The sequence below is a fragment of the Pan troglodytes genome, chromosome 6, assembly GCF_028858775.2.
Source record: "Pan troglodytes isolate AG18354 chromosome 6, NHGRI_mPanTro3-v2.0_pri, whole genome shotgun sequence".
NCBI lineage: Eukaryota > Metazoa > Chordata > Mammalia > Primates > Hominidae > Pan > Pan troglodytes.
Window position 1 is genome coordinate 152710064 of NC_072404.2, and position 24673 is coordinate 152734736.

The 24673-nt window shown below is 37.9% G+C and overlaps 2 protein-coding genes across 6 annotated transcripts in view; both read right to left on the reverse strand.

Moving 5' to 3' along the window:
* Window positions 1-8182, reverse strand: part of PTN (pleiotrophin) — a 127637-nt gene extending 119455 nt beyond the window's left edge. The window contains exons 1-3 of the mRNA XM_003318816.6: window positions 6212-8182; window positions 5137-5268; window positions 3032-3148 (exon numbers count right to left, since the gene is read on the reverse strand). The gene's annotated coding sequence lies outside the window, so the exon portion shown is untranslated. The remainder of the gene's footprint in view (window positions 1-3031; window positions 3149-5136; window positions 5269-6211) is intronic.
* The window catches only part of DGKI (diacylglycerol kinase iota), a 496276-nt gene continuing 479696 nt past the window's right edge, over window positions 8094-24673 (reverse strand). Inside the window, exons 36-37 of one of the 5 annotated variants that reach the window (XM_063815623.1) lie at window positions 21075-21172; window positions 8094-8182 (exon numbers count right to left, since the gene is read on the reverse strand). In XM_063815623.1, the coding sequence (XP_063671693.1) occupies window positions 21098-21172 (75 nt within the window). In that variant the 3' untranslated portion in view covers window positions 8094-8182; window positions 21075-21097. Of the gene's footprint in view, window positions 8183-14902; window positions 16609-20988; window positions 21176-24673 lie in introns of those variants that run through there. The other 4 variants (XM_063815622.1, XR_010159013.1, XM_063815621.1 and 1 more) reach the window with 4 other exon arrangements.

Consider the following 24673-nt stretch of genomic DNA (forward strand, 5'->3'; position numbering starts at 1 on the left):
AGTGATTAAACCTGACTGTGGTTTAAAACGTCCTCTCTGCTATGCTGAATAGAGCACAGGAGGATGAGGGTGGAAGCAGAGAGCCCAGTAGGAGGCTACTGCACTAACCCACTCCCCAAAAGTCTTCCCCTTCTTCCTGTTTCTTGTGCAAAATAATTAACTCCAAACTTGCCCTTTAGCACTTTCTCTGCCCACACAAGCTCCTGTCAGCAGTGACTTTGGCTTGCTAATGTCAGTTCTCAGCCTCTCCAGGTGTAATGAACATGCCCCTTGCATGAGTGTTACCAGGCCAAAATATAACTATGCAAGGTGATTTGAAATCACAGAAATTATAACATCTCCTAAGGGTATTTTGAAAATGAGGCTGCTGATTTTGCAGTGGCAAATGCAAGGAGAAGTGTGATCAGCATGAAGTTTAAAAAGGTGAAGGAACCTGATGAAAAATTCGTCAGCTTGTCTCTTGGATTGCCTACTTGACAGGATGTTTAGAGTCTTGATTACCACTCTAGGTTCTTTAATATCCCTAGAATGTAAAAGGACAATTCATCAAACTTTCACAGCGTTCTAGAAGCCCCATTAATACATCTCTCTCCCCCTCTCTGAAATATTGGAAAGGTGATAGAAACAAACCTTTTACTTTGTTTTTTACTGCTGTGACAAGATTACAAATTTTACTTCTATCTTAGATATATTTTATAATAATTATATTTTATTAAAAAACATAAAGCAAATAAAAATGGCTTAGAAATTTTAGAAATTTATCTCACAAACAACACAAATTGATAAAGTCAATGCTTCCAAGTCTTCAAGAACTGAAGTCTTTCTATCTTTTGACTCTGCATTTTCAAATTTGCAGCCCAATGCTCTTCAAAATGGTTTCAAGGAGCTCCAATCATATTTGGCTTTAAAGATTTAAAATAGACCCAAATTCTAGTGCAGAATAGGTCAGCTTTTCTAGTCACGTAGCCATACAGACTATTTCAGCACGAGGAAGAGGCAAACAGAATTTGGGAAGCAAACAATGCCTGCTACAATGTCTCCCTAAAAAGTTATAAATTTTGACTTTATCAGTGTCTTATGCATCTAAGCAGCTTGACTTAAGACCCTCAATCTTGTAAAGAGAACTTCTAAAATCAAGGTTCTGAAAGAGCAGGTCTTGGACAATGACCTCACTCAGACTTACACAGAAAATTAGATCTGAAATATCAAAAGAAGTTTGATCACACATTACAAGAAAACAAAATATACAGAGCAAAATATAAAATGAACATAGATGCAAAAGTCTTTAACAAATATCATATCAATGCAATTAATGTATAAAAAGTATAATACTGTGCATCATATTAGATATTTATTTCAGGAAAGCAAGTTAGGTTTTACATGTAAAAAATAAAATTCATATTTACAGATTAAGCAGGGGGAAAAGAGAATACATTAATATATATAGGAAAAGCATCTGACAGAATTCAACATCCATTCATAATTTAAAATTCATCAACTTAAGAATATGAATGACTACTCTTGTTCTGATAAGAGATATCCACAGAAAGCTAAAGGATACTTTCCACCTAAAATCAAGAAAAAGCCAAGAATGGCCACTCTTACCACTTTTATTCGATATTGCATGAGAAATCTTAGCCAATAAAATAAGTCCAGAAAAAGAAAAAAAATGAGAAGGAGGGGCACAGTTGGCTTTATTTTCAGATAACTTGAGTATATACATAGACATTGATCAAAAATGCACAGAAAATCTTCTAGAACTAATTTATGACTCTACATGGATACAAGTTAATATTATAAAGATCAATTTTATTTCTATTTCTAACGATGAACAATTATCAAAAGTATGAAATATTTGGTGGCTTATGCCTGTAATCCCAGCACTTTGGGAGGCCAAGGTGGGCGGATCACGAGATCAAGAGATGGAGACCATCCTGGCCAACATGGTGAAACCCCGTCTGTACTAAAAATACAAAAATTAGCTGGGCGTGGTGGCACCTGCTTATAGTCCCAGCTATTCGGGAAGCTGAGGCAGGAGAATCGGTTGAACCTGGGAGGCGGAGGTTTCAGTGAGCCGAGATTGTGCCACTGCACTCTAGCCTGGCGACAGAGTGAGGCTGTGTCTCAAAAAAAAAAAAAAAAAAAAAAAACAGAAAGAAAGAAATACTTAGGGATAACTTTAGCAAAATATTTTCAAGCCTTATTCACTGAAAACCACAGAACATTTCTGAGATAACTTATAGAACACCTAAATAGAGAGATTCATCATGTTCAGCAATTTGAAAATTTAAGATTGTTATGACATACATTCTTCGTATATTTATCTATAGATTAAATATCATTAAAGCCAAATTCCAATAAGTGCCTTTATAGAAATTGACAACCTGAAACCAAAATTTATATGGAAGTGCAAAGGACATAGACTAGGCAAACCATTTTTGAAATAAAAAAGCCAGAGGACTCTACTCGGTCTCACTATAAACCTACAATGATCAAGATTATTGTACAGTACTGGCATAAAGATAGACTTATAGAACAATGGGAAACAATGGTCAGTTCACAAATAGAATCAAACATTTTTCAATGGGGAAAGGACAGGTTGTCCAGCAAATGATGCTGAAAGAACTGGATATCAATATGGAAAGACATAAACTCTGAGATCATAGAAAAAAATTAACTCAAAATGAATTAAAGGCCTAAACATAAAAGCAAATGCTATAACATTTCTACAATACAATAAGGGAAAATCTTTGTTATTTTGGGGTAGGCAAAGATTTCTTAGATAGCATGTAAAAAGTACAAACTGTTAGTAAAATACTGATAAATTAAAATTTTGCTCTTTGAAAGCCATCATTAAACATAATAGGCCAGGCACAGTGGTTCACGCCTGTAATCCCAGCACTCTGGGAGTCCAAGGTGGGAAGATCACTGGAGGCTGAGAATTGGAGACCAGCCTGGGCAACACAGTGAGACCTCATCTCTACAAAAAAATAATTTTCTGAAAAAATTAGCTGGGTGTTGTGGCACATGCCTGTAGTCCAAGCTGCTAGGAAGGGTGAGGTGGAAGGGTCAGTTGAGCCAAGGAGTTCGAAGCTGTACTGAGCTATGATCACACCACTGCACTCCAATCTGAGGGACGAAGCAAAACCTCGTGTCAAAAAAAAAAATACATTCATTAATTAATAATCATAATAAGGCAATCCAGAGAATGCAAATATTCTCATAATACATGTCTGACAAAGATAACCCAATAATCAGAAACCAATCAATCCAACAAAAAAATAGGCAAAAGATCTCAATAGACACTTTGCAAAAGAAAATATGTAAATGCCAATAAGCATATGAGAAATGCATTCCTTCATTTGCCCTGTCAAAGAAAAGCAAACTAAAACTTCAATGAGCTGCCACCTACACACCTACTCAAAGAGCTAAAATTAAAAGGACTGGAAATCCCAAGTGTTGGTAGGAATGTAAAATAGTACAGCCACTTTGGAAAACCATTTGACAGCTTCTTATAAATTAAACATGCACCTACCATATGATTAGATTTTCCTAGAGATATTAGACTATTCACTCTTAGGTATTTGCTCTAGAGAAATATGTGTCCCAAACAGAGGTTTGTACATAGATGCCCATAGCATCTTTATTCATAATAGTTCCAAATTAGAAATCCATCAATTGATGAATATATTATTAAAATTTAGTAGAGCCATTCAATGAGATATTATTCATCAATAAAAGGGTAACCTACTGATAAATGAAAAAATACGGATTAACTTCAAAAACACTGCACAGAGAAAAACAAGCCAGAGACTTATGAGCATATACTGTATATGTTGATTTCATTATATGAATTTCTAGAGAAAGCAAACCTAAGGGTTTGCACTGGCAAAACAGATCAGTGGTTGCCTGGGACTATAAGCTGGGGAGGGGGAGAGAAATTGATAGAACTACCAAATATTCTACTAATATGGTGACTACATGGAATATACACTTGTCAAAAGTCATCAAACTGTACACTTAGAATGGGTGTATTTTATGATGTATAACTAAAATTCCTGACTGTATCTCAATAAAATTTATTTAAGAAATAAAATAAGCTGGACACTATGGCCCAAGACTGTAGTCCCAGCCACTGGGGATGCCAAGGTAGGATTGCTTGAGTCCGGGTGTTTAAGGCCAGCCTGGGCAACATAGCAAGACCCTGTCTCTAAAAAACTAAAAAATAAAATACAATAAAATTGACTGTGTAGTCAGATTGGCTGATTTCAAAGCCTAGGCCTTTTACTTACACTATCTGTGTGACTTCTGGTATGTTACTTAACCCCTCTGTGCCTTGGGTTAACATTTGTAAAGTAAGGATAATAACATTCCTTGTCCTATAAGTTTGCTAAAAATTAAACATTTAACATGTTTATAATGCTGCTTGGTAATTAATAAATACTGTATTGTCACTTATCAAATTATAAAGAATTTTTAAAAATACCACATTAAATTCTGGGCCAGATACTGCATTAAGTTGAAACTTCATTCATGTGAGGAAAAAAAAAAAAAGTGTGTTGTGAAGTAACAGATCCTTTAAACATACATTCTGTTAGGGAAAATTTGAATCCAGAGACTTTCAAAAGTAGTTTCTTCATTTTAAGAAATCGATTTTATTTGTTCATTTCTCAAAGTGGATTCTGAACTCCTATTGTTAACAGATATTCAATTGGTATCAACCAGGAAGGATGTCTGCAGTGTGTAAGTGCCTGGCCAGTCAGCCCTCTGAGATTCTGCTTCAGGACTAGCTCATCCAGGACAGCATGTGCTCTGTGCTCAAAGAGAGTACATACATGGCTCTACTGACAAATGCATATGAGTTTACAGTGACAGGTTGTTTTCTTGGTCCAAAAGAAAAAGCTTCAAAGTAAAGATTAGGGAAAATGAAAGAAGACTCAATAGAAATGGAAGTTTATACTGGGTTTTGAAAAATGAGTTTAGAAAAAACGTGATGAGTGGAGTCAGAGATGTCTATTATTCTAGACTAGGAAGCCCCAGAAGTCCAGGAGGAGTTCTGGAAATGGTTCATAGAACATTTTGGCTGAAGCAAACGGATCAGATCAAGAAGCAAACGTGAGGTGGGGTGAAGTTTACCTTGCGGCAGATCTTGAATTTTGTTTTATTATGGACATTGCAGTGACTTGGGAGTGTTCCAATACAGACTGACACAATGCAGGTTCTATTCAGGAAGATTAATTTGGCAGATGTACAAAGCATGGAGTCAGCCTAAAAGAAAATAAATCTATTAAGAACCTGTCCGTCTTTCTTTCAAAAATATAAACATTTATATCGTTAGGCAGAATTTACTTGAAAGGCATTATCTAAAATTTGGCCTTCACTAATGCACATGTTTTTTGTACAATCTCCAGTGCATTATTTCTCATAGCCAGGTAACTCTCCCCAGTGGCCTCTGTACACAACATGCTTTTTCAGGCCTCATAGGTTCTTACTATTTTCCATACCTATAAGGGCTTTCCTGATCTGCTACATGTACGTAAACGCTACCCTTTAGTCAAGTTCTCCCTAAACTATAAAGCCTTTCTAGGGTTACTTGGCCACACTGAGCTGCCCAGTATGGCACTACCTCTCTCAGAGCTCACTCTTTATTTAAAAAAACAAACAGTGAGTTGTCCTTTGAAAGGCATACAGATACAAGAATCTGGAGTTAAAAATCAGCTGAAGTAGGATTCCCTTGATCTGCTGTTGAGTTGTTTTCTGACTTTGGATAAATCACTAATGGCTCTTGACCTTCATTTTCTTATCTCTAAAATATGACAGGACTGGCAATATTTAAAATTCCTGCTGTTCTGAGTATGAAACTAGACACTTTATTACCATTTTAGGAACTTAGAAGCCCTTAAAGATATAGTCGCAGGAACACACCCCCTTAAATATTGACATCTTCAAGTACTACAACAACACTGCCTTCTCTGAATAATGTAAATTTTGCAAAGTCTTTCACATACATTTTATCATTTAATGCACATCATGAGCCCTGTAAGGTTAGATATCAGTATTCCTACTACATAGCTGAAGAAGCTGAAGTTTAATCCTCTAATGAAGAGGGTGACAACTTTTCATCAGGGCATTTACGCAGGATCTAAGGGTTCTTCTCTCCCTCTTTCCCGCTACCTCTCAGCTGGTTCCAGAAAATGGGAGTATTTTGTACCTGGAATTAGCTGATTTCTCACTAATGGCAATTCTGTAATATAATGAAAAGGAGCAAGGTTATCTACCTATATTCAATTTAGACCTTATTTAAAGCATTAATATTTCTATTTTTATATAAATTGATTTTTAAGGGAATTAGGCAAAGAGATGAAAGCTTGGTCACTGTGTTGTGATGTATTGGAGCTCTGTGGTTTATTTTTAGATCAGTTGCTATTTAGGAATTCATGTTCTTGGTTTTATTTTGGAAATTACTTTCAGTTTCTGAGCATAAATATCTCAGACATGATTATTATTATTCAAGACCAAAGTTTATCCTATGGAACTCAGCAGAGCATTTTCTAAGACTCAAGCAGAATGTGGCTCTAGGGCATATTATCACTGATGGATTTTGCAAAGCATACACCACATACATGCACACAAATACACAATTACACATGCACATGTAAAGGAAAGACATGAAGGAAAGTTATCAATAAATGATATATATGGCTTTTTCCAAAGAGTACACCCACACACCCACACACATAAAGACACACACACACATATCTAGGAATTGAAGAAAATGTGCCCACAAATTATGTTCACCAGATTGTTCTTTGAGATGAAATTTCAAAATAGTCACTAGTTCATTAGGGAGGGTGAAAGAGGAGAAAGGAGGAGAGAGGGAGAAATAAAAAGAAGCCGTAAGATACCGAATACCTTGTTTATCCAAGGTTAACTTACAGTATCTTATATCTTTATGGCACTTCTCCTTTCAAGGACATAACAGACTATCAACTTCCTGGTAAATGTGCATAACAAAATACATACAGATGTTGGATAGCTGAGTTGGAAATGGACATTTTCTTCTTTCTCTTGGGGTACAAGAGCTCAGAGTTTGCAGCAACTTCTGCTTCTGCACCCCCTTGTCCCCAGCCTGCATGGGGTGGCGTGGGGTGGGGGTGGGTGTTGGGTTGTAAATGAAAAGGGAGATTCTGTGACTAATATCAATGAGACAAAGAAATGAAAGCACTCTAATCCCTGGGCCAGGCGCCAGCCATCCCACTGTATGAGGCCATTGGCCAGAAATCCCACTGTATGCTGGGCCCCAAGCCAACCAGAATTGGATACAATGAGTTTCGCAGCCACCTTTTCAGAGCTGACAGCAAATGTCGGGGCACCAACACCCTTTGATAAGAGTTCCAACTTTCTCACTAACATTTCTACCCCATAATAATAAAGCTTTTTTTATTTATAAAGCAGTACTCTCTTGAAGATTGCTTAGTGCTTTTAGAGACATAAATTCATTCATCTCAGTACTTATAGTGAGACAAGGTGGGGCTGGTGGCCAAGACTGGGAAATCAATATTCTCTTCCTGTTTTGAGAGAGAGAGAGAAAAAAACACATTACTTTATGCAACAGTTCATTCTATTATTGAAGTTTCTAGACAAAAGTCTCACATGAATATTCTTCCTTAAATTAAATGTGTTTGTAATGAGCTAACCAAACCTTGCTGTGTGATTCCTAATGAGTTGTTTACTTAAAATGTCTTCTCTCCTCTTAAGACTGGGTTTTTTTGAAAGGCCAAACACATACACAAACCAGTTAATACTGGCACCCCTCCTTGAACTTTCTGGCTGTTTCAGATTTAAATATTGATTTCTTTCTCTCACTCTCCATGTCTCCCCATAATGGCAGCAGCTGCTAGGAAGTTGGGAATTTCTTACCAGGAAAGCACCCAAGAGAATGTGAACACCATTAAAATATTTCTTACCTTTTACTTTATTGTTTTTCTCTAAAGCCCTTGAGTAGCTAGCTGAGTATTGGGTAACCAAGAAAGGCTGTTCCTTCACTGGGGAAACACTGGATCTGATTTCCATTAGAGATGCTGAATTATTTAGTGGTAATTGAGTGCCCCAATCAGCTGCTTTCTGAGTGGTTACCTTTCAGTGTCCATTCACATTCAGTTTGTATTGAGGCTTTCTTCTCCTGAAAACAGAGCATGCACAATTTGCAACTTGTTTATTTTAATTCTGAATAGTTTGAAAAAAGCTTTCCAAGAATTGAGGTGAATATAGTACATATCCAGTATGCAATGTGAGGCTTAGTATATTGAAAATTAAAAGTATTGTAAATACCTCATTTAATTACAACCTGTTCTCATGTCTAAATCTTGTCATAATATATTCTGGCATATAATTTTCAGATTTTTGCATTTTTTTCAAACTGCAAATGAATAATAATTGTTATAAGAAGCTACATTCTTAGCACTCACATTACCTTACCGACTAATTGGTTTATATTGAATGGATTGACATCTTCAACTGACACAGATGGAGATTACAGTGGAAATCTAGATAAGAAAATGAAAGGATGAATTGAAAGAAGTCTATATATATATATATGCATATATGTACACACACTATCTTAGAATATGTGTGAAAAAGTAATCAAAACTGAAACAAGACAACTAACTCCTTCTCATAGATTTGCCATTTTTTTCATTATATAACATGCATAGCAAGAGATTGTAGGGGATGAATCTGAAAAGATAAGCATGGACAACCTTGCCAGTATTATTAAGAAAGTTGACTTAATTTTATGTTTATAGGAATGCTTTGATATCTTTAAGCCAGAGAATACTATATATCAGATTTGCATTTGTAAAATGTCACATTCTGGCTGCATTGCGTAGATAGAGTAGAAGGAAAAGATGAAGCCTGGATGAAGCAGACCAAGTGAGCCCCAAAACTGGGGCTTAGCCTGAGAGGGTTCTTGGCTTCACCCAGGAAAAAACTCAGGGGCTAGCCAGTGGTGAGAGAAAGCAACTCTTATTGAACCAGTGCTGCTCCTTGTGGAGCAGGGACACAGGCAGTGTGCCCAGAGTCTACAGCATGTGGGCCATTGGCGGCTCTGTTTATACCTACTTTATTTTATTGTACTTTATTTTATTTTATTATTTTATATTATTTCATTTTATTATATTTTATTTGTTTCAGGATACATGTGCAGGACATGCAGGTTTGTTACATAGGTAAGTGTGTGCCATGGTGGTTTGTCACATCTATCAACCCATCACCTAGGTATTAAGCCCCACATACATTAGCTATTTATCTTGATGCTCCCCCTCCTCCCACCACCTGGACAGGCCCCCAGTGTGTGTTGTTTCCCTCCCTGCATCCAGGTGTTCTCATTGTTCAGTTCCCACTTATAAGTGAGAATATGTGGTGCTTGGTTTTCTGTTCCTGTGTTAGTTTGCTGAGGATAATGGCTTTCAACTCCATCCATGTCTCTCCAAAGGACATAATCTCATTCCTTTTTATGGCTGCCTAGTATTACATGGTATATATGTACGGTATTTTCTTTATTCAGTCTATCATTGATGGCCATTTGGGTTGATTCCATATCTTTGCTATTGTGAATAGTGCTGCAATGAACATAAGCGTGCATGTATCTTTATAATTGAATGATTTATATTTCTTTGGGCATATACCCAGTAATAGGATTGCTGGGTTGAATGGTATTTCTGGTTCTAGATCTTTGAGGAATCACCACACTGTCTCCTGCAATGGTTGAGCTAATTTTCATTCCCACTAACAGTGTAAAAGTGTTCCTATTTCTCCACAGCCTCACCAGCATGTTTTATTTCTTGACATTTTAATGTCACCATTCTGACTGGTGTGAGATGGTTTCTCATTGTGGTTTTGATTTGCATTTCTCTAATGATCAGTGATGTTGAGGATTTTTTCATGTTTGTTGGCCACATAAACATCTTCTTTTAGAAGTATCTGTTCATGTCCTTTGCTCACTTTGGTTGTTTGGGTTTTTTCTTGTAAATTTGTTTAAGTTTCTTGTAGATTCTGGATATTAGACCTTTGTCAGATGTATAGATTGCAAAAATTTTCTCCCATTCCATAGGTTGTTTGTTGACTCTGATGATAGTTTCTTTTGCTGTGCAGAAGCCCTTTAGTTTACTTAGATCCCATTTCTTAATCTTTGCTTTCATTGCAATTGTTTTTGATGTTTTTGTCATGAAATCTTTGCCCATGCCTATGTACTGAATGATATTGCCTAGATTTTCTTCTAGGATTTTTATTGTTTGGGGTTTTACATTTAAGTCTTTAATCCATCTTGAGTTAATTTTTGTATAAGGTGTAAGGAATTCAATTTTCTGCATATGGCTAGCCAGTTTTCACAGCATCATTTATTAAATAGGGAATCATTTCTCCATTGCTTGCCTTGGTCAGGTTTGTCAAAGATCAGATGGTGTAGATGTGTGGTCTTATTTCTGAGATCTCTATTCTGTTCCATTGGTCAATGTGTCTGTTTTGGTACCAGTACCATGTTGTTTTGGTTACTGAAGCCTTGTAGTATAGTTTGAAGTCAGGTAGCGTGATGCCCCCAGCTTTGTTCTTTTTGCTTAGGATTGTCTTGGCTATACAGGCTCTTTTTTGGTTCCATATTAAGTTTAAAGTAGTATTTTTCTAATTCTGTGAAGAATAACAATAGTAGTTTAATGGGAATAGTATTGATTTCATAAATTACTTTGGCAATATGGCCATTTCCATGATATTAATTCTTCCTATCCATGAGCATGTTATTTTTCCATTTGTTTTTGTCCTCTCTTACTTCTTTGAGCAGTGGTTTGTAGTTCTTGAAGAGGTCCTTCACATCCCTTGTTAGCTGTATTCCTAGGTATTTTCTTCTTTTTGTAGCAATTGTGATTAGGAGTTTATTCATGATTTGGCTCTCTGCTCATCAATTGTTGGTGTATAGGAATGCATGTGATTTTTGCACATTGATTACTTTGCTGAAGTTACTTATCAGCTTAAGGAGCTTTTGGGCTGAGACAATGCAGTTTTCTAGATACAGGATCATGTCATCTGCAAGCAGAGACAGTTTGATTTGCTCTCTTCTTGTTTGAATACCTTTCTTTCTTTCTCTTGTCTGATTGCCTCTGCCAGAAGTTCCAATACTATGTTGAACAGGAGTGGTGAGAGAAGGCATGCTTGTCTTGTGCCGGTTTCAAAGGGGAATGCTTCCAGCTTTTGCCCATTCAGTATGATATTGGCTATAGTATCCCCACTTTTAATCAAATGTTAATTAAGGTGCAGGTTATTCAGAACTTTCTGGAAAAGGGACAGAGAGTTTCCAGAACCATATAAGATAACTTCCAGGCCATTGCCATGGTCCACAGCCATGGCATTTGTAAACTGTCATGGTGCCTGTAAGAGTATCTTTATGCTATCAACAAGTGGGGCAACTAGAGGTTGCTTTCATTGCCATTTGCTGGTTTTGGCTGGGTTCTTCACTGCATCTGTTTTGACCAGAATTTGCTCCAATCAGCAGGGTATTGGCTAGAAAACAAGTCCTGCTAGCCTTCTATCTCATCCCTCCCCTTAGAAATTACACACTCTTCCTTAATCTTTAGGAGGTTTCAGAAGAACAGAGGTCCATCTTCTGTAACTGCTTCTTGCTGATTTCACGGGCATAGGCCCTCCTAGGTTGGAGGAGCAACAATTCCTGGATACCTGATCTAAGGGGTCCAAAAGCATAATGTTTTCATTTTCCAGGTCAGAAGATGGGATGGGTTCGAAACATTTTGCCAGCTTTGTCTTTACATGGAATTGTTGTAACCTGGAAGACACCAACTTTACAAAGAGGTTAAACAAGCAAGGGCCAAAAATTAGTAGCAACACAACAGATAACAAAGGTCCTAGGAAAGGTCAAAACCAGGTAAGACTTGGAAAGGCCATTTTGATAGTTGACCAGATATAGTTGGGATCAGTGCCCTGGTTATATCTATGTATCCAGGTAGCTTGTTCATCATTTTTTGAATGGTAATCTCCATTTGTTCAGAGTTATTAATATAGGTCATGGTCCTTCTCTTGAACTTGGGGGTACTCATAAGAAACAGGATTAATCCTGAACAGGTGTACCTAGCTAGTGATTCTCTGAAGTTTAACAGCATTAGGGGTGTTTAACAATACCTAACATAGGCTATTCCATTTTAGTTGTAATTGATCCTCAGGAAATCCTTCTTTCCAGGTTTTTATTGGGACTAGATCTCCTGGTTGAGCAGGGGAGCTAATCTTTTCCTTTGTGGTAAAGGGCAACTCAATTTCCATACTCTTGGAAGGCCATTTGAACTTGGCCTAAATTCCAATGGAAGGCATAGTTAGGAATGTCCAACCCTGTTTCTTGCCATAGCCTGAATTAATTTTTCAGGTTTCTTATAGCCAATTAAATGTTTTAGGCCAGACAGGAATGGAGGCAGGCAGGCACTAATTTACCCTTAAAACGGCTTTAAGCAATATAAGTAAAAAACCAACAGCCAAAACTAAAGTTACACATTATGAAAAAACAAGAGTATAGAATCAAGTTATACTGGAGGAAAACTTTGCTTTTATAGACCTCCAAGACAAAATATTTTAGCATCAGGACATAACAACCATTAGAACTGGAGAAGAATAAATTACAAAGACTGATGAAAAAGCTGAAGACAGTTGTTTTAGGCCTTCAGAAAAGGAAAAAATGCTAAAAATAGTGAGACATGACAGTTGAATTTCTGAGATATGAATCTGAGAAATGTAAAAAAAGAATAGGTTGTAGTATTGAAAAGCAAAATTTCTTGAAATTTTATTAACAGCAAATCTATACCTTAAGAAAAGCTTATTTTAACACAGGAGACCATCTTCTAGAAAGATTATTTTAAACAATTGCCTTTGAATGACAGCCAACTTAATCATACACAAAATTCCTTCATAAATCCCCCATGATGAGCCTCATCATGACTTACACAGACCATCTACAACATGCTTGAACTTTCTGACTAGTCCTATACCACCTCTTTTATAAATAACCAGTCACTTTACTGTAGGACAATCATTTATCTTACAAGATCCTTTCTCATACAAAATTCTTTTACATTTATACCATCCTTTACCAAAAATACACCTTCATATCCTTATCTTTCTTCATATATCTCTCTTGCCTACTTACTAGTTAATTTCTACCTTATTTCATAAGTCACCTTCTCATGTCCATAATTTTAATTAACCTTTAAGTACTTTTAAGTTGGGCAAAAACAGTCTTTCACAAAAAGAGTACATTGTAACTTAGTATTTTTACCTGCCACACTAAGGGTTGCCCAAGGTTCCTCTGTAGAGATGCTAAGGTGTCTAATGGGAGTCATGGGGGATATTGGGCTGTTTAAATCCTCTGCAAATGATGGGTTTGGGTAACCAAGGCTCCCTTTGGAAACTGGGGCAGTCCCTTTTCCAATGGCCCTCTTGTTTACAGAAGACATATTGATTCTGGTTCAAGGGCTGATGGATTAGGGGTTCTTATCTGAACATTCTAGACATCTATCTTGGGACACTTACTTGGATTGAGCAATCCTGAGCTGTCTGGGGGCCTAAAACAGTCACTAACAATTGTGCTTTTGGCTATTTCTTTTGATTTTCTCCTCTTCCTCTGCTCTGTTCTTATTGTAAATTCTAATGCCCATGTTTAAGAGTTGGCTCATAGGAATTTGAGGTCCCATTTCTGCCTTTTATGTCTTCTTCCTAATGTCAGAGGCAGATTGAGTATAAAATGCATACACAGGAGAGTTTGCCATTCTTGGGAGTCTGTTTCTGTATTAGTATATTTCCTGAATGCCTCAACCAAATGGCCTTGAAATATAGCAGGAATTTTAGCCTTTCTCTGAGTTACTTCTTTAATCTTGTCATGATTAACTGGCTTAACTACATGCTTTTTCATATCTTTTATTAAGCAAGTTACCATGTGATTTTTGCATTTGAGATCTTGGGAAGCCCTCTGGTAATTCCACTGAGGGTCCATATCTGGAAATGTATCTCCTTCCACATGATAACTAGCATGGTCTAGGTTATGTGTGGCCACTCCATCTGCATATTTTTGGTCAGTACTCAGATCCATCTGTTTCTTATCTGTGGTATAGCAGGTGCACAATAATTTTTGCAAATCATGTGAAATTAAGTCAGAAGACATAGTCAACTCAACAAACTCCTCAATGAACTTCCCTGGATCCTCCAAAAACTGGCCAAATTTCTCCTTGCATAAAGCCAAATCACACATAGAAAAGGACACATGTACTCTGATTGATTGTCCCTCCCATCTCTATCAGCTACCTCCCACAATGGACACAGGTTTGATTTTAGGGGCTGATATAGGGGTCCCCTCCTGGTGGTACTGGTAGGGCTTACTTCCTCGGGCAGTGAGAGGTATAGGCTGGGGCTAGTTGGATAAGGGGGAGAGGTGCCTGATGACCTTGTGGTGGAATCCTGCACTAGAGAACTGGTGGGCCTCCCCTTAGAATTGGGAGACTGAGGAGGCTCCAGGGGAGCATGGGACATCTAGGGGGAATAACTAGGAGGGGTCACCTAGGTGCAGCTTCTTGCTGTCTGAAAGTAACATGAGCCAAACACATCCTATAGTTGTCTGGTAAAGGGCCATAAAAGCCATTACATAAGGGATCCCTCCCCATTTTCCTTCCTTTTTATATAATAAGTCCAATTGTAAAATAGTGTTATGACATAAAGAGCCATTTTTGGATCTAATTTCTTGGTTTCCCAATGTTCATTGAACCCAAATGGTGTCACAGTAGAAAATGAGTTTGTTTTCTTTTAATCCTTCTATATTGGTCCATTCTCATGTTGCTATAAAGAAGTGTCTGAGACTGGGTAATTTATAAAGGAAAGAGCTTTAATTGACTCACAATTCCGCATGGCTAAGGAGGCCTCAGGAAACTTACAATCACGGCAAAAAAAGAAGGAAACACGTCCTTCTTCACATGATGGCAGGAAGGAGAAGTGTTGAACAGAAGGGGAAAAGCCCCTTATAAAATCATCGGCTCTCGTGAGAACTCTCTCACTATCATGAGAACAGCATGGAGGTAACCACCCCCATGATTCAATTACTTCCCACCAGGTCCCTTCCACGACATGTGGGGATTATGGGAACTACAATTCAAGATGAGATATGAGTGGTGCATTAGTCTGTTTTCAGGCTGCTAATGAAGACATATCTAAGACTGAGTAATTTATAAAGAAAAGGAGGTTTAAAGGACTCACAGTTCCACATGGCTGGGGAGGCCTCACAATCATGGTGGAAGGCAAAGGATGAGTGAAGGCACATCTTACATGGTGGCAGACAAGAGAGGAATGAAAGCTAAGCAAAAGGGGAAACCCCTTATAAAACCACCAGATCTCATGAGAACTCACTATCTTGAGAACAGTATGTGGGAAACCACCCCCATGATTCAATTATCTCCACCTGGTCTCGCCCTTGACACATGGGGATTATTATAATTCAAGGTGAAATTTTGGTGGGGACAAAGAGCTAACCATATCACCTTCTAATTTAAATTTGCTCCAGTTGTCTATAAGGCACCCTAGTGGTGGGTCCTTCAGGATGTTTACTGTTGTTTCTTTGTCTGACAAGCATCTCTACTAGACACAGAAGTTTTTTAAGTCTAATAAGAGGAAAAATAAATGAGCTCTCATCATTTTTCATTTCAGATTCCCACTTCCTGCAGAGAAGGTGTAAATATAGATAACAAAGCATTAAGAAAGTGGATTATGAAATATGATTGGGAAGTAGGATACTACTGTGTTCTCCATGAAATATGGCAAAAGAAGTATTTTCATTAACCAACACATAGAAGGAAAAGGGAAAATGCAGTGACAGGATTAAGCATTTTGGATTATAGGGCAGGAAACAGAAAAAAGCAAGAATAAAAATTATCCTAGAGTGGGTATCCTCAAACCCACAATGCCTCCCTCAAGTAGGTCTCCAGCTCAAAATGCCAAAAACTCCAGAGCATGTACAAGGTGACCAACAGTGAAGGTAGGCCTTTAACCCACAATCCTGAAGTGGGCCTCTAACCCACAATCCTAGAGTGAACACTCTCACAATCAAGTATCCTGTCTTAAACAACTGTCCAAACGCAGGAGCAGGGAGCCACACCAAAAACTGGAAACAAAACATATATTTCAGGGTGGAAAATAAAATGGCTGATAAAAAAGTAAAATGGCATTAGAGGAGAAATGACCAATTGTCATAGCTGATTAGTTGTCCTTCTGTCCAGGGCCCCCAAATGGCAGGTGACTTCAAATTGATTACCTAGTCAAAGGCCTTATTTCCTGCTCACCCAATATTGAAGGAGGGGCAGAGGGGTCACTCACTAATCCACATGAGCCAAAATGGCTCTAAGCAGTCTCCAGTGTGGAGCTCAGGTGAAAGTCTCCTCCTCAGGTTTCCTTGGCTTGGACAGGCTTGGCTGCTGTGAGGGGATCGGGGCATGGCCCTGTGATCAGCTGGCCAGAGTGTTGAGTATGATATGAGGCAGCACTGTGGCCACTTGCCTGTTCACTCTGCTCTGCTGCCGCCACCTGCCAGGAAAGACAATGGCTCTGAGAGAAGCCTTTGGTTAGCATTACAGCTCTGCATCTACAGCTTCTGTGTTAGAGCTCTGCAGCTTCGATCATCTGCCTTGCCGTCTTTTGCCAGCCACTCGCTATCTCATCATCTGTTGCTCGCTACTCATTGCCTCACAGATCACTGGTCTTACCATCTTGTCTCCTTCCTTATTGCCAGCTGCTGATCACTGTTTCACCATCTCACCAATCACCAATAGCTGTCTTGCCACCTTGCCACCTTGTCTCATCCCTTCATTGTCACCACGATGATGCAGGGCAGGCAATGGGGCTTAGCCTGGAAGGGTTCTTGGCTTCACTGAGGAAAGAATTCAAGGGCTAGCCAGTGGTGAGAGAAAGCAACTCTTATTGTACCGGTACTGCTTCTTGTGGAGCAAAGCTAACCCATAGAGAGTGTGGCCTGCATTGTCAGTGTATGGGTTGTTGGCCGCTATATTTATACCCACTTTTAATCATATGTTAATTAAGAGGCAGGTTATTCACAACTTTCTGGAAAAGGGACAGGGCGTTTCCAGAACCATATAAGGTAACTTCCAGGCCATTGCCATGGCCCATTGCCATGGCATTAGCAAACAGTCATGGTACCAGTGGGAGTGTCTTTATCCTAATGAGCAGCGAGGGCAACTAGAGGTCACTGCCATCTGCTGGTGTGGGCTGACTTCTGTTTTTTTTGAAACAGAGTCTCATTCTGTTGCCCAGGCTGGAGTGCAATGTCGCGATCTTGGCTCACTGCAACTGCTTCCTCCCAGGTTCAAGCAATTCTCCTGCCTCATCCTCCTGAGTAGCTGGGAATACAGGTGCATGCCACCACACCTGGCTAATTTTTGTACTTTTAGTAGAGATGGGATTTCACCATATTGGCCAGGCTGGTCTCAAACGCCTGACCTCAAGTGATCCACCCGCCTCAGCCTCCCAAAGTGCTGGGATTACAGGTATGAGCCACTGCACCCGGCCTCGACTTCTTTACTGTATCTGTTTTGACCAGATCTTGCTTCTATCAGTGGGGTCATGACCAGGAAACAAGTCCCACCAGCCTCCTATCTCATGGGTGCCAGTTGAAATAATCCAGGTGGGAAATGATGGAGATCTAAATAAGTAAACCAGAAATGCTGATGGAGGGACAACAGAGGAGAGAGAAAACAACTGATAAGAAACAGTGAATGATTGTCTATGAGTGCTGAAAGAGCAAAATTATCAAGAATAACCCCTATGACTCCAGCTTTGTGATTGATGGTACCAACCTTTGAGCCAGGAAACAGAATTGAAATATTAGAAATGAGTCTACTTTCAGAAATGTTGAGTTCAGATGTTTGCGTGAGATCCAAGTTGAGAATGTAGTATTTAAGAAAAATTTAGAAGTATATACCATGACACATATTGACAATTTTATATTCAACTTTTATGTGTGTTTTCAATGAATAATCCAAAACTATGAACCAATTTATTTAATCAGCCCATTTATAATGCCTCTTTAAATTAATTTATACTAGAAGCTCCAAACTCCATAATAAAAATCTTTCCAAACTAGAGTTTGCCATATTAAATGGGGTGTCTTTTGATGTGTCTATTCTATATCCAAAGTGAAAAAGAGAAACTTTGCTAATGGCTAATTCTTTCATTTCTCCCCCACTCTGAGAAGTAACCAAATTTTGGTGGTCTCTTACATCAAAGTGTACTAGAGAAAAGGGAAGCCATGTCTTTGTTAACCAAAAAATCTTCTTTACTTAAGTGATGAAGTTGATAGCTTAACTAATCCTTGTTCCCACCCCAGTCACTCTCCACTCTTACCACTCACACTGTACATGCCCTTCTCTAAACCATTTTAATAATCTTCCTAATGAATATTTAGTTAGCATGCAAGCAGATTTTTTCTATTGCCGAAGGCCAGCAATCTCAGTTTCTCAAAAATCCGTTTTTTTGTTTTTTTGTTTTTTTTTTTGTGGAGAGGGGAAGTTACTGTTATTTGTTTTACATACTTCTGTCAGTTTCTTTTCAGTGCTGTTTTTTGTTTTGTTTTGTTTTGGCCCTGTGTTTATATGTGTGGGAAGATCAATGGTGCCCTAACTTCTGCTCCATTTTCACACCCCCACTGAAATCTCCCCTACCTAGCTACTTGAAATTTCTCTGGAATTGTTTTTACATATGTAGGGCTGGATACCTGCCTCCAGCTAATTTATACCCCCATCATGGACCCTTCTCTCCACTTCCCTTATACTAATTTGGTCTCATCCTAAGTAGGTGAGTGAGAGAGAGGTAAAAAGACTGCAATGATTGCTTCTAAAGCATTTGAAAACTACTCAGAAAAAAATGTGGCACTAATGGGAGTTTTGTCAAGAAAGAGAAAATTAGTACATTTAAGAAGCAAATAAAGGCTTCCTAGAAAACTGGAAAAAAATACAATTTGACATAAAGAAAATGACTATAAAAATTGAACATTTATTTTGCAATTAATTCAAGGTATATAATAACAACGGGGTACAATCATTGTAATCTCCCAGGCATGGGGGTTAGCAATTTAAAAATATCACATGTAATTCTCACAATAATCCTATGATGTAAATGACTCTGATTATTACTAACTTTCAGATGAGGTCAAACAGCTAGAAACAGTCAAGCTGGAGTTTGAGCCCGATAGACCCAGATAGATAGACCCAGAATGTACTCCAGTTCTTTTTAGTTATCTTCCCAATTTTTTTATTACATGTTTGCCACATCATATAACATTTTCATCTGTGGGAAATAAATCATCATGTTTATTTGCCTTTCGAAACAGAAAAAAGTCATGAAGGAATTCAGATGATAAGTTTCATTTTAAAATGTGACCTCCACTTTTAGAAATAGTTAGAAATGCTTTCAGCTTCAAATCAAAGAAAAACCTAGTTAACAATGGTGCCTCATATAGCAAGACTTTGGAAATAAGTGGTCGTGGCATTGGTTCAGTGTCTCAAAGATTTCACAGCCTATTTGGTGTCGGTTCCTTGCTGTTCTGTTCCTTATGGTTTCATGATGGCTGCATCTCAGGAGATAGTATAAAGAGTGCTCCTTCTTGGGTACCTCTTTCTAATGGAAAAAGGAGAAATCCTCCCAAAAGCTCCTAGGAGACCCTCTTTCCATATGTGACCTGACCCGGAAGGAAAGTTGAATAAACTGAAGATAGAAATTTTTTCAGTCTCTGTAATGAGAGCCAGGCAAATGAAATGGGGCTAGAGAAGCCAAGGCTTTGGGGCAGCCAACGAACACATCTGCTACAGTGATTGCATGGCACATACAGATTTTCCTGCCTTTAATAGGACGAACAAATTGTAATTACATGATGATCTCTTCCCAAAAAACCAAACAGTCTTTGGTACCAACTTTTGTTTTTTGGTTTTTTTACTTAATGCTGAATTTCAGTACTTCCTCTGTATTGAGTTTCAGCAATTTCATTTTTTAATAAAAAGCTGCCGTGATGGAAAAGTTGTTATTTTACTATTCATTTTCATCAGATCACTTCATTGCTTCTGCCTGTGCTGACATTCTTAAAACAGTCCTATTCTTTCCATTTTATTTTCTATTGCAGTCTCTTCCTTTAGAGTTTTTGGGTTGATGTTCCCATATAAATTCAGAATTTCTTCTCAAGATCTATTGATCACTAATTCATGTACACTGAACTTGACTATGTATTCTGATCAGGGATCCCCAAGCCCTGGGCCATAGATGGCCTGGGTACTGGTCCATGGCCTGTTAGGAATCAGGCCGCAGAGCAGGAGGTGAGCAGCTAGCGAGATTACTGCCTGAGCTCTGCCTCCTGTAAGATCAGCGGTGGCATTCCATTCTCATAGGAATGCAAACCCTTTTTTGAACTGCACATGCAAGGGATCTAGGTTGTGCACTCCTTATGAGAATCTAATGCCTGATGATCTGAGGTGGAACAGTTTCATCCCAAAACCATCCCCTGCACCTCGCCAGTCCATGGAAAAATTGTTCTCCACGGCACCAGTCTCTGGTGCCCAAACAGTTAGGGATCACTGTTTTAGATAACAACGTTTTCATTTCTTTGGCTCAATAAGGTAAAATTAGTAGGTGAGAAATATACTATTTCAAGTACTTTTTCATCATAATGTTTAGAAGAGGAACTTACTAAGAGCACAAGATGTATTCCCAATAAATCATATCAATGTCTCATTCAGCCACGTTTTATCTCTGATAATGGCACGTGAGCTGTGTGTGATGAAATGTTATTAAGATGGGATGTATGTTTTAAAAGCTTCATTTTCCTGAACAGCCAATGCTATAGCTCTTGTTGATGAATTTTTAAAACCCCAATTGTACTAATTCACATTTCTTTTGGACTTCAAGGTTGGTGTATTAGTCATTTCTCATGCTGTTAATAAAGACATACTTGAGACTGGATAATTTATAATGAGGTTTAATTGACTCACAGTTCAGCGTGGCTGGGGAGGCCTCAGGAAGCTTTACAATCATGCTGGAAGGCAAAGGGAAGAAAGGCAACTTCTTCACTAGGTGGCAGGAAGGAGACCTGCTGAGCAAAAGGGGAAAAGCCCCTTTTAAAACCATCAGATCTCATGAGAACTTACTCACTATCACAAGAACATCATTGGGGTAACCGCCCCCATGATTCCCTTACCTCACACCAGGTCCCTCCCACGACATGTGGGGATTATGAGAACTACAATCCAAGGTGAGATTAGGATGGAGACACAGCCAAATCATATCAGTTGAGGAGATTTAGTGAACCACATGTAATGTCATCCTGTGGACTGCATCATTCTAGAAGTCTCCACAATAGGCACCACAATTTCCAACATAAGATTTATCAGTAATAAAGGTAATATTTTGGGTTCTTATTTGCTTTGTCTTGTTTTATTTTTATTCATTTATTCATTCATTCATTTTTAATTTCTCAACTGGCAGAGAAATTGAGCAGTAAGGTGGTGGGTTATTTACTTGGTCCTTCTTGAACACCATTAATAAGCAACTTACAAACATAATTCCTTCTCTTTCACACCATAACTATTTGACTTTATACAAGCTACTTAAATTTTAAGTCTTGGTGTCTTCATCTATAGAGTGGAGTTTTTGATAGCTTCTTACCATGGAAGGTCATTGTGAAGATTAATAATGAGAAAATACGTGTAATATATAGTTAGTGCACATCACAAAATATAAAAGACACTCAATAAGTGGTCATCTTTTTCTGTTCTTTGTATCGCAAGTTGAATTTTAAATGTCATACCATTAGTATAAACAGGACGGTGTCATTATCTGAGAATAATTGGAACCTATAAAATATCTGCATATATAAGGGGCCAAAATTTCATTGTAAGTTGAGGATTTCTATATTGAGGAACAAAACTAAAATATTTTATATTATTTATCAAATTTAGATTTTAACTACAAATAAACATTGATTATTAACACAAAGAATAAATCAAGCATTATTTTTTACATTTGCATTTCTGTTTATCCAACAAAATTATATAAGACAATATGCCTCATTTCACATTTTAATTCTGCAGCATGGTTATATTTCTAATTATATATAACTCATTAATTTTTCAAAATTTCCTCAATTCTTTGCTATTCAGATTATTCTCATATCCAGAGACTACCCATCATTGTCCTCTATCTTTTTAAAAGTCCATGATTTGTCTCTATAGCTGACTTTTCTTGTATTATATTGGGTTGTTAGGGCATTAGAGCATTCAAAAAATTAGCTAGAGACTGATCAATAAGATCTTGATTGGTTGATGATGGGTATTTGTGCCAGGAATAGAAGGCTCTTTGAAAGGAAACTAATTTTATTAGCCATATGCTCAAAAGTGAATGGTGCTAGGTCATGGCAACTTTTGATTCTTGATTTTATGCATCTTTTCAACTACAGGGATTTGGATAATGATGACTTCAGTAACTAGAATATTACTGGTTAGCTACGTTAATAGTAAATTTGATAAAATATGTCATAAACTGTTTTTTTAACCTCAAAGCTATATCACAAGAAAGGACATAGAATATAAAATAACTTTTAGTACTTTAACCTCAAATTTGTGATTTTTTTGACCCCCCACAGTTAGAGGTCTTTCAGGCTGACATACCTGGGATTTAGAAACTCACAAATAACCCCTGTGGTCCCTCCTTCCCAAGAGTCTAAAGTAGCTCTCCATTAGGAGCCTGAAACTCCTTCAAGTCATTAAGTGATTGATTTTCTATCAAAACAGAATGAAGGAGTGAGGAAGGAAGGAAGATAAACAGGGAAGAAAGGAGGGTAGAGGAGAGAGAAAGATAAAGGGAGAAGAAAAAACATAAGCTGGAATCTAAGTGCTCTGAAAAAAATGAGACTGCAGCTCCCTAAGTCATCATCAAGACTTGAAGCAGAACCCTTGAATCAGAGAATATTCAGATGAAATACTCTGTTTTAGGGAGAAGCTACTGATACAGTTGTTGCTTCGATGAGGAGAGAAAGTAGATGGAGCCATTATCCTACTGATATATTTTCAGTCCTTCCCCTCACCCTTTTCCTCTCAAAGACCTTATTATCAGCATATACTATATGCTCTGATGTGGATATAATCATGGATCTGATGGCTTTAGATGAACATTAGAAGAAAAAGTACAATAATGATAATAAATTAATTCATACTAACTTAGCATTTACTATGTTCCAGATGTTGTTCATCATGATCTACTTCCATGAAAGTGTTAGAGACCGCTAGAGTCAAAATAAAGCAGATACTGGCAGGAATGATTAGACTTAAATTCTATTTCTAGCTTAACTTTTCTGGACTCTAGTTTTTCTCTTTTGTTTGTTTTTGGTCTTTTAATTTTCAAAATGGGGACTTTCGCAATGCAGAATGAATTGACTGACATAAACGAAGGGATCACAAGTAGTCAAGTCTATTGGGCTGTCTCTTTGCAGACATTGAGAATCTGATTCAATTATCTATTGCTATTATAAATCACCAAAAACTTGGTGGCTTTATAATTCGGTATTTATTTGTTCATGATTCTGCAGTTCGGACAGGGCTTGTCAGGGCAGTTCTACTCTGCTACATGCTAGGACTGGGATATTCAAGATGGCTTCTTCAACCACCTATCTGAAGATGCCATCACTAGAATGGCTGAAACAGATGCGGGCTGGCTGGGCATCTTTTCCTGCATGACTCCCCTTGTGGCTAGCTTGGGCTTTCTCATCATGGTGCTGGGTTATAAGAAGGCGCATACCCAAAGGACAGGCCCCAGTAACTAGCAAAAGGGACAAACCAAAGTCAGTGTGAGGGGACTATACAGGACATTAATATCAAGGGGCAGAATTCACTGGAGGCATAAAATAAGAGTCAACCAGAGACACCTGTTTGGGGTTTCTAGTTCAAACAATTTATATCACTGAGTACACTAAACCAGCTTATGACCCAGGCAACTACAGCCTGTTTAGTCCTTTGAAAATAAAAAATTACAACAGAGCTAATAAATCTCTGAGAAATCAATTTTTCTTGAGTGGACTTCTTAAATCAAATGACTAGCACTACTGTGGAACACTCTGATGAAATTTAGTATTGTCCATTCAACCTCTACTCCCTACTTCTTTTTATACAAGATAAATAGAATGAAAGATATGAGTTGAGTTTGGTTTATGGTTAGAAGATTTCATTCTTTCAGTATAAGCATTCTCTTGACGTCCTAAACAATCATTTCACATTTGGCGATTAAGTGTGTACTTTTTAACAGGGGCAACTGCCAAAGGAGTTGAGAATCTCACTCTTAATGGCCTCTGTTGGAGGAATGATGTTGTCATTGGCAGACAGAACAGCTGAAACCTCTCCCTACAGTCAGCCAACAGCTCACTGAGCCAGCACAAGCTGCTGCCATTGATTTTTCTGTACAGGTAATTGAAAACTGCCATAAGAGCCTGTATTTCATACCCATCATCAGTGACAATGGATGTAAATATATTATAGTCCTCATTTAAAACTTCAGCTTGGCGCTAAGGAGGCATTTTTCTTTCTGTGGAAGTACAAGGAAA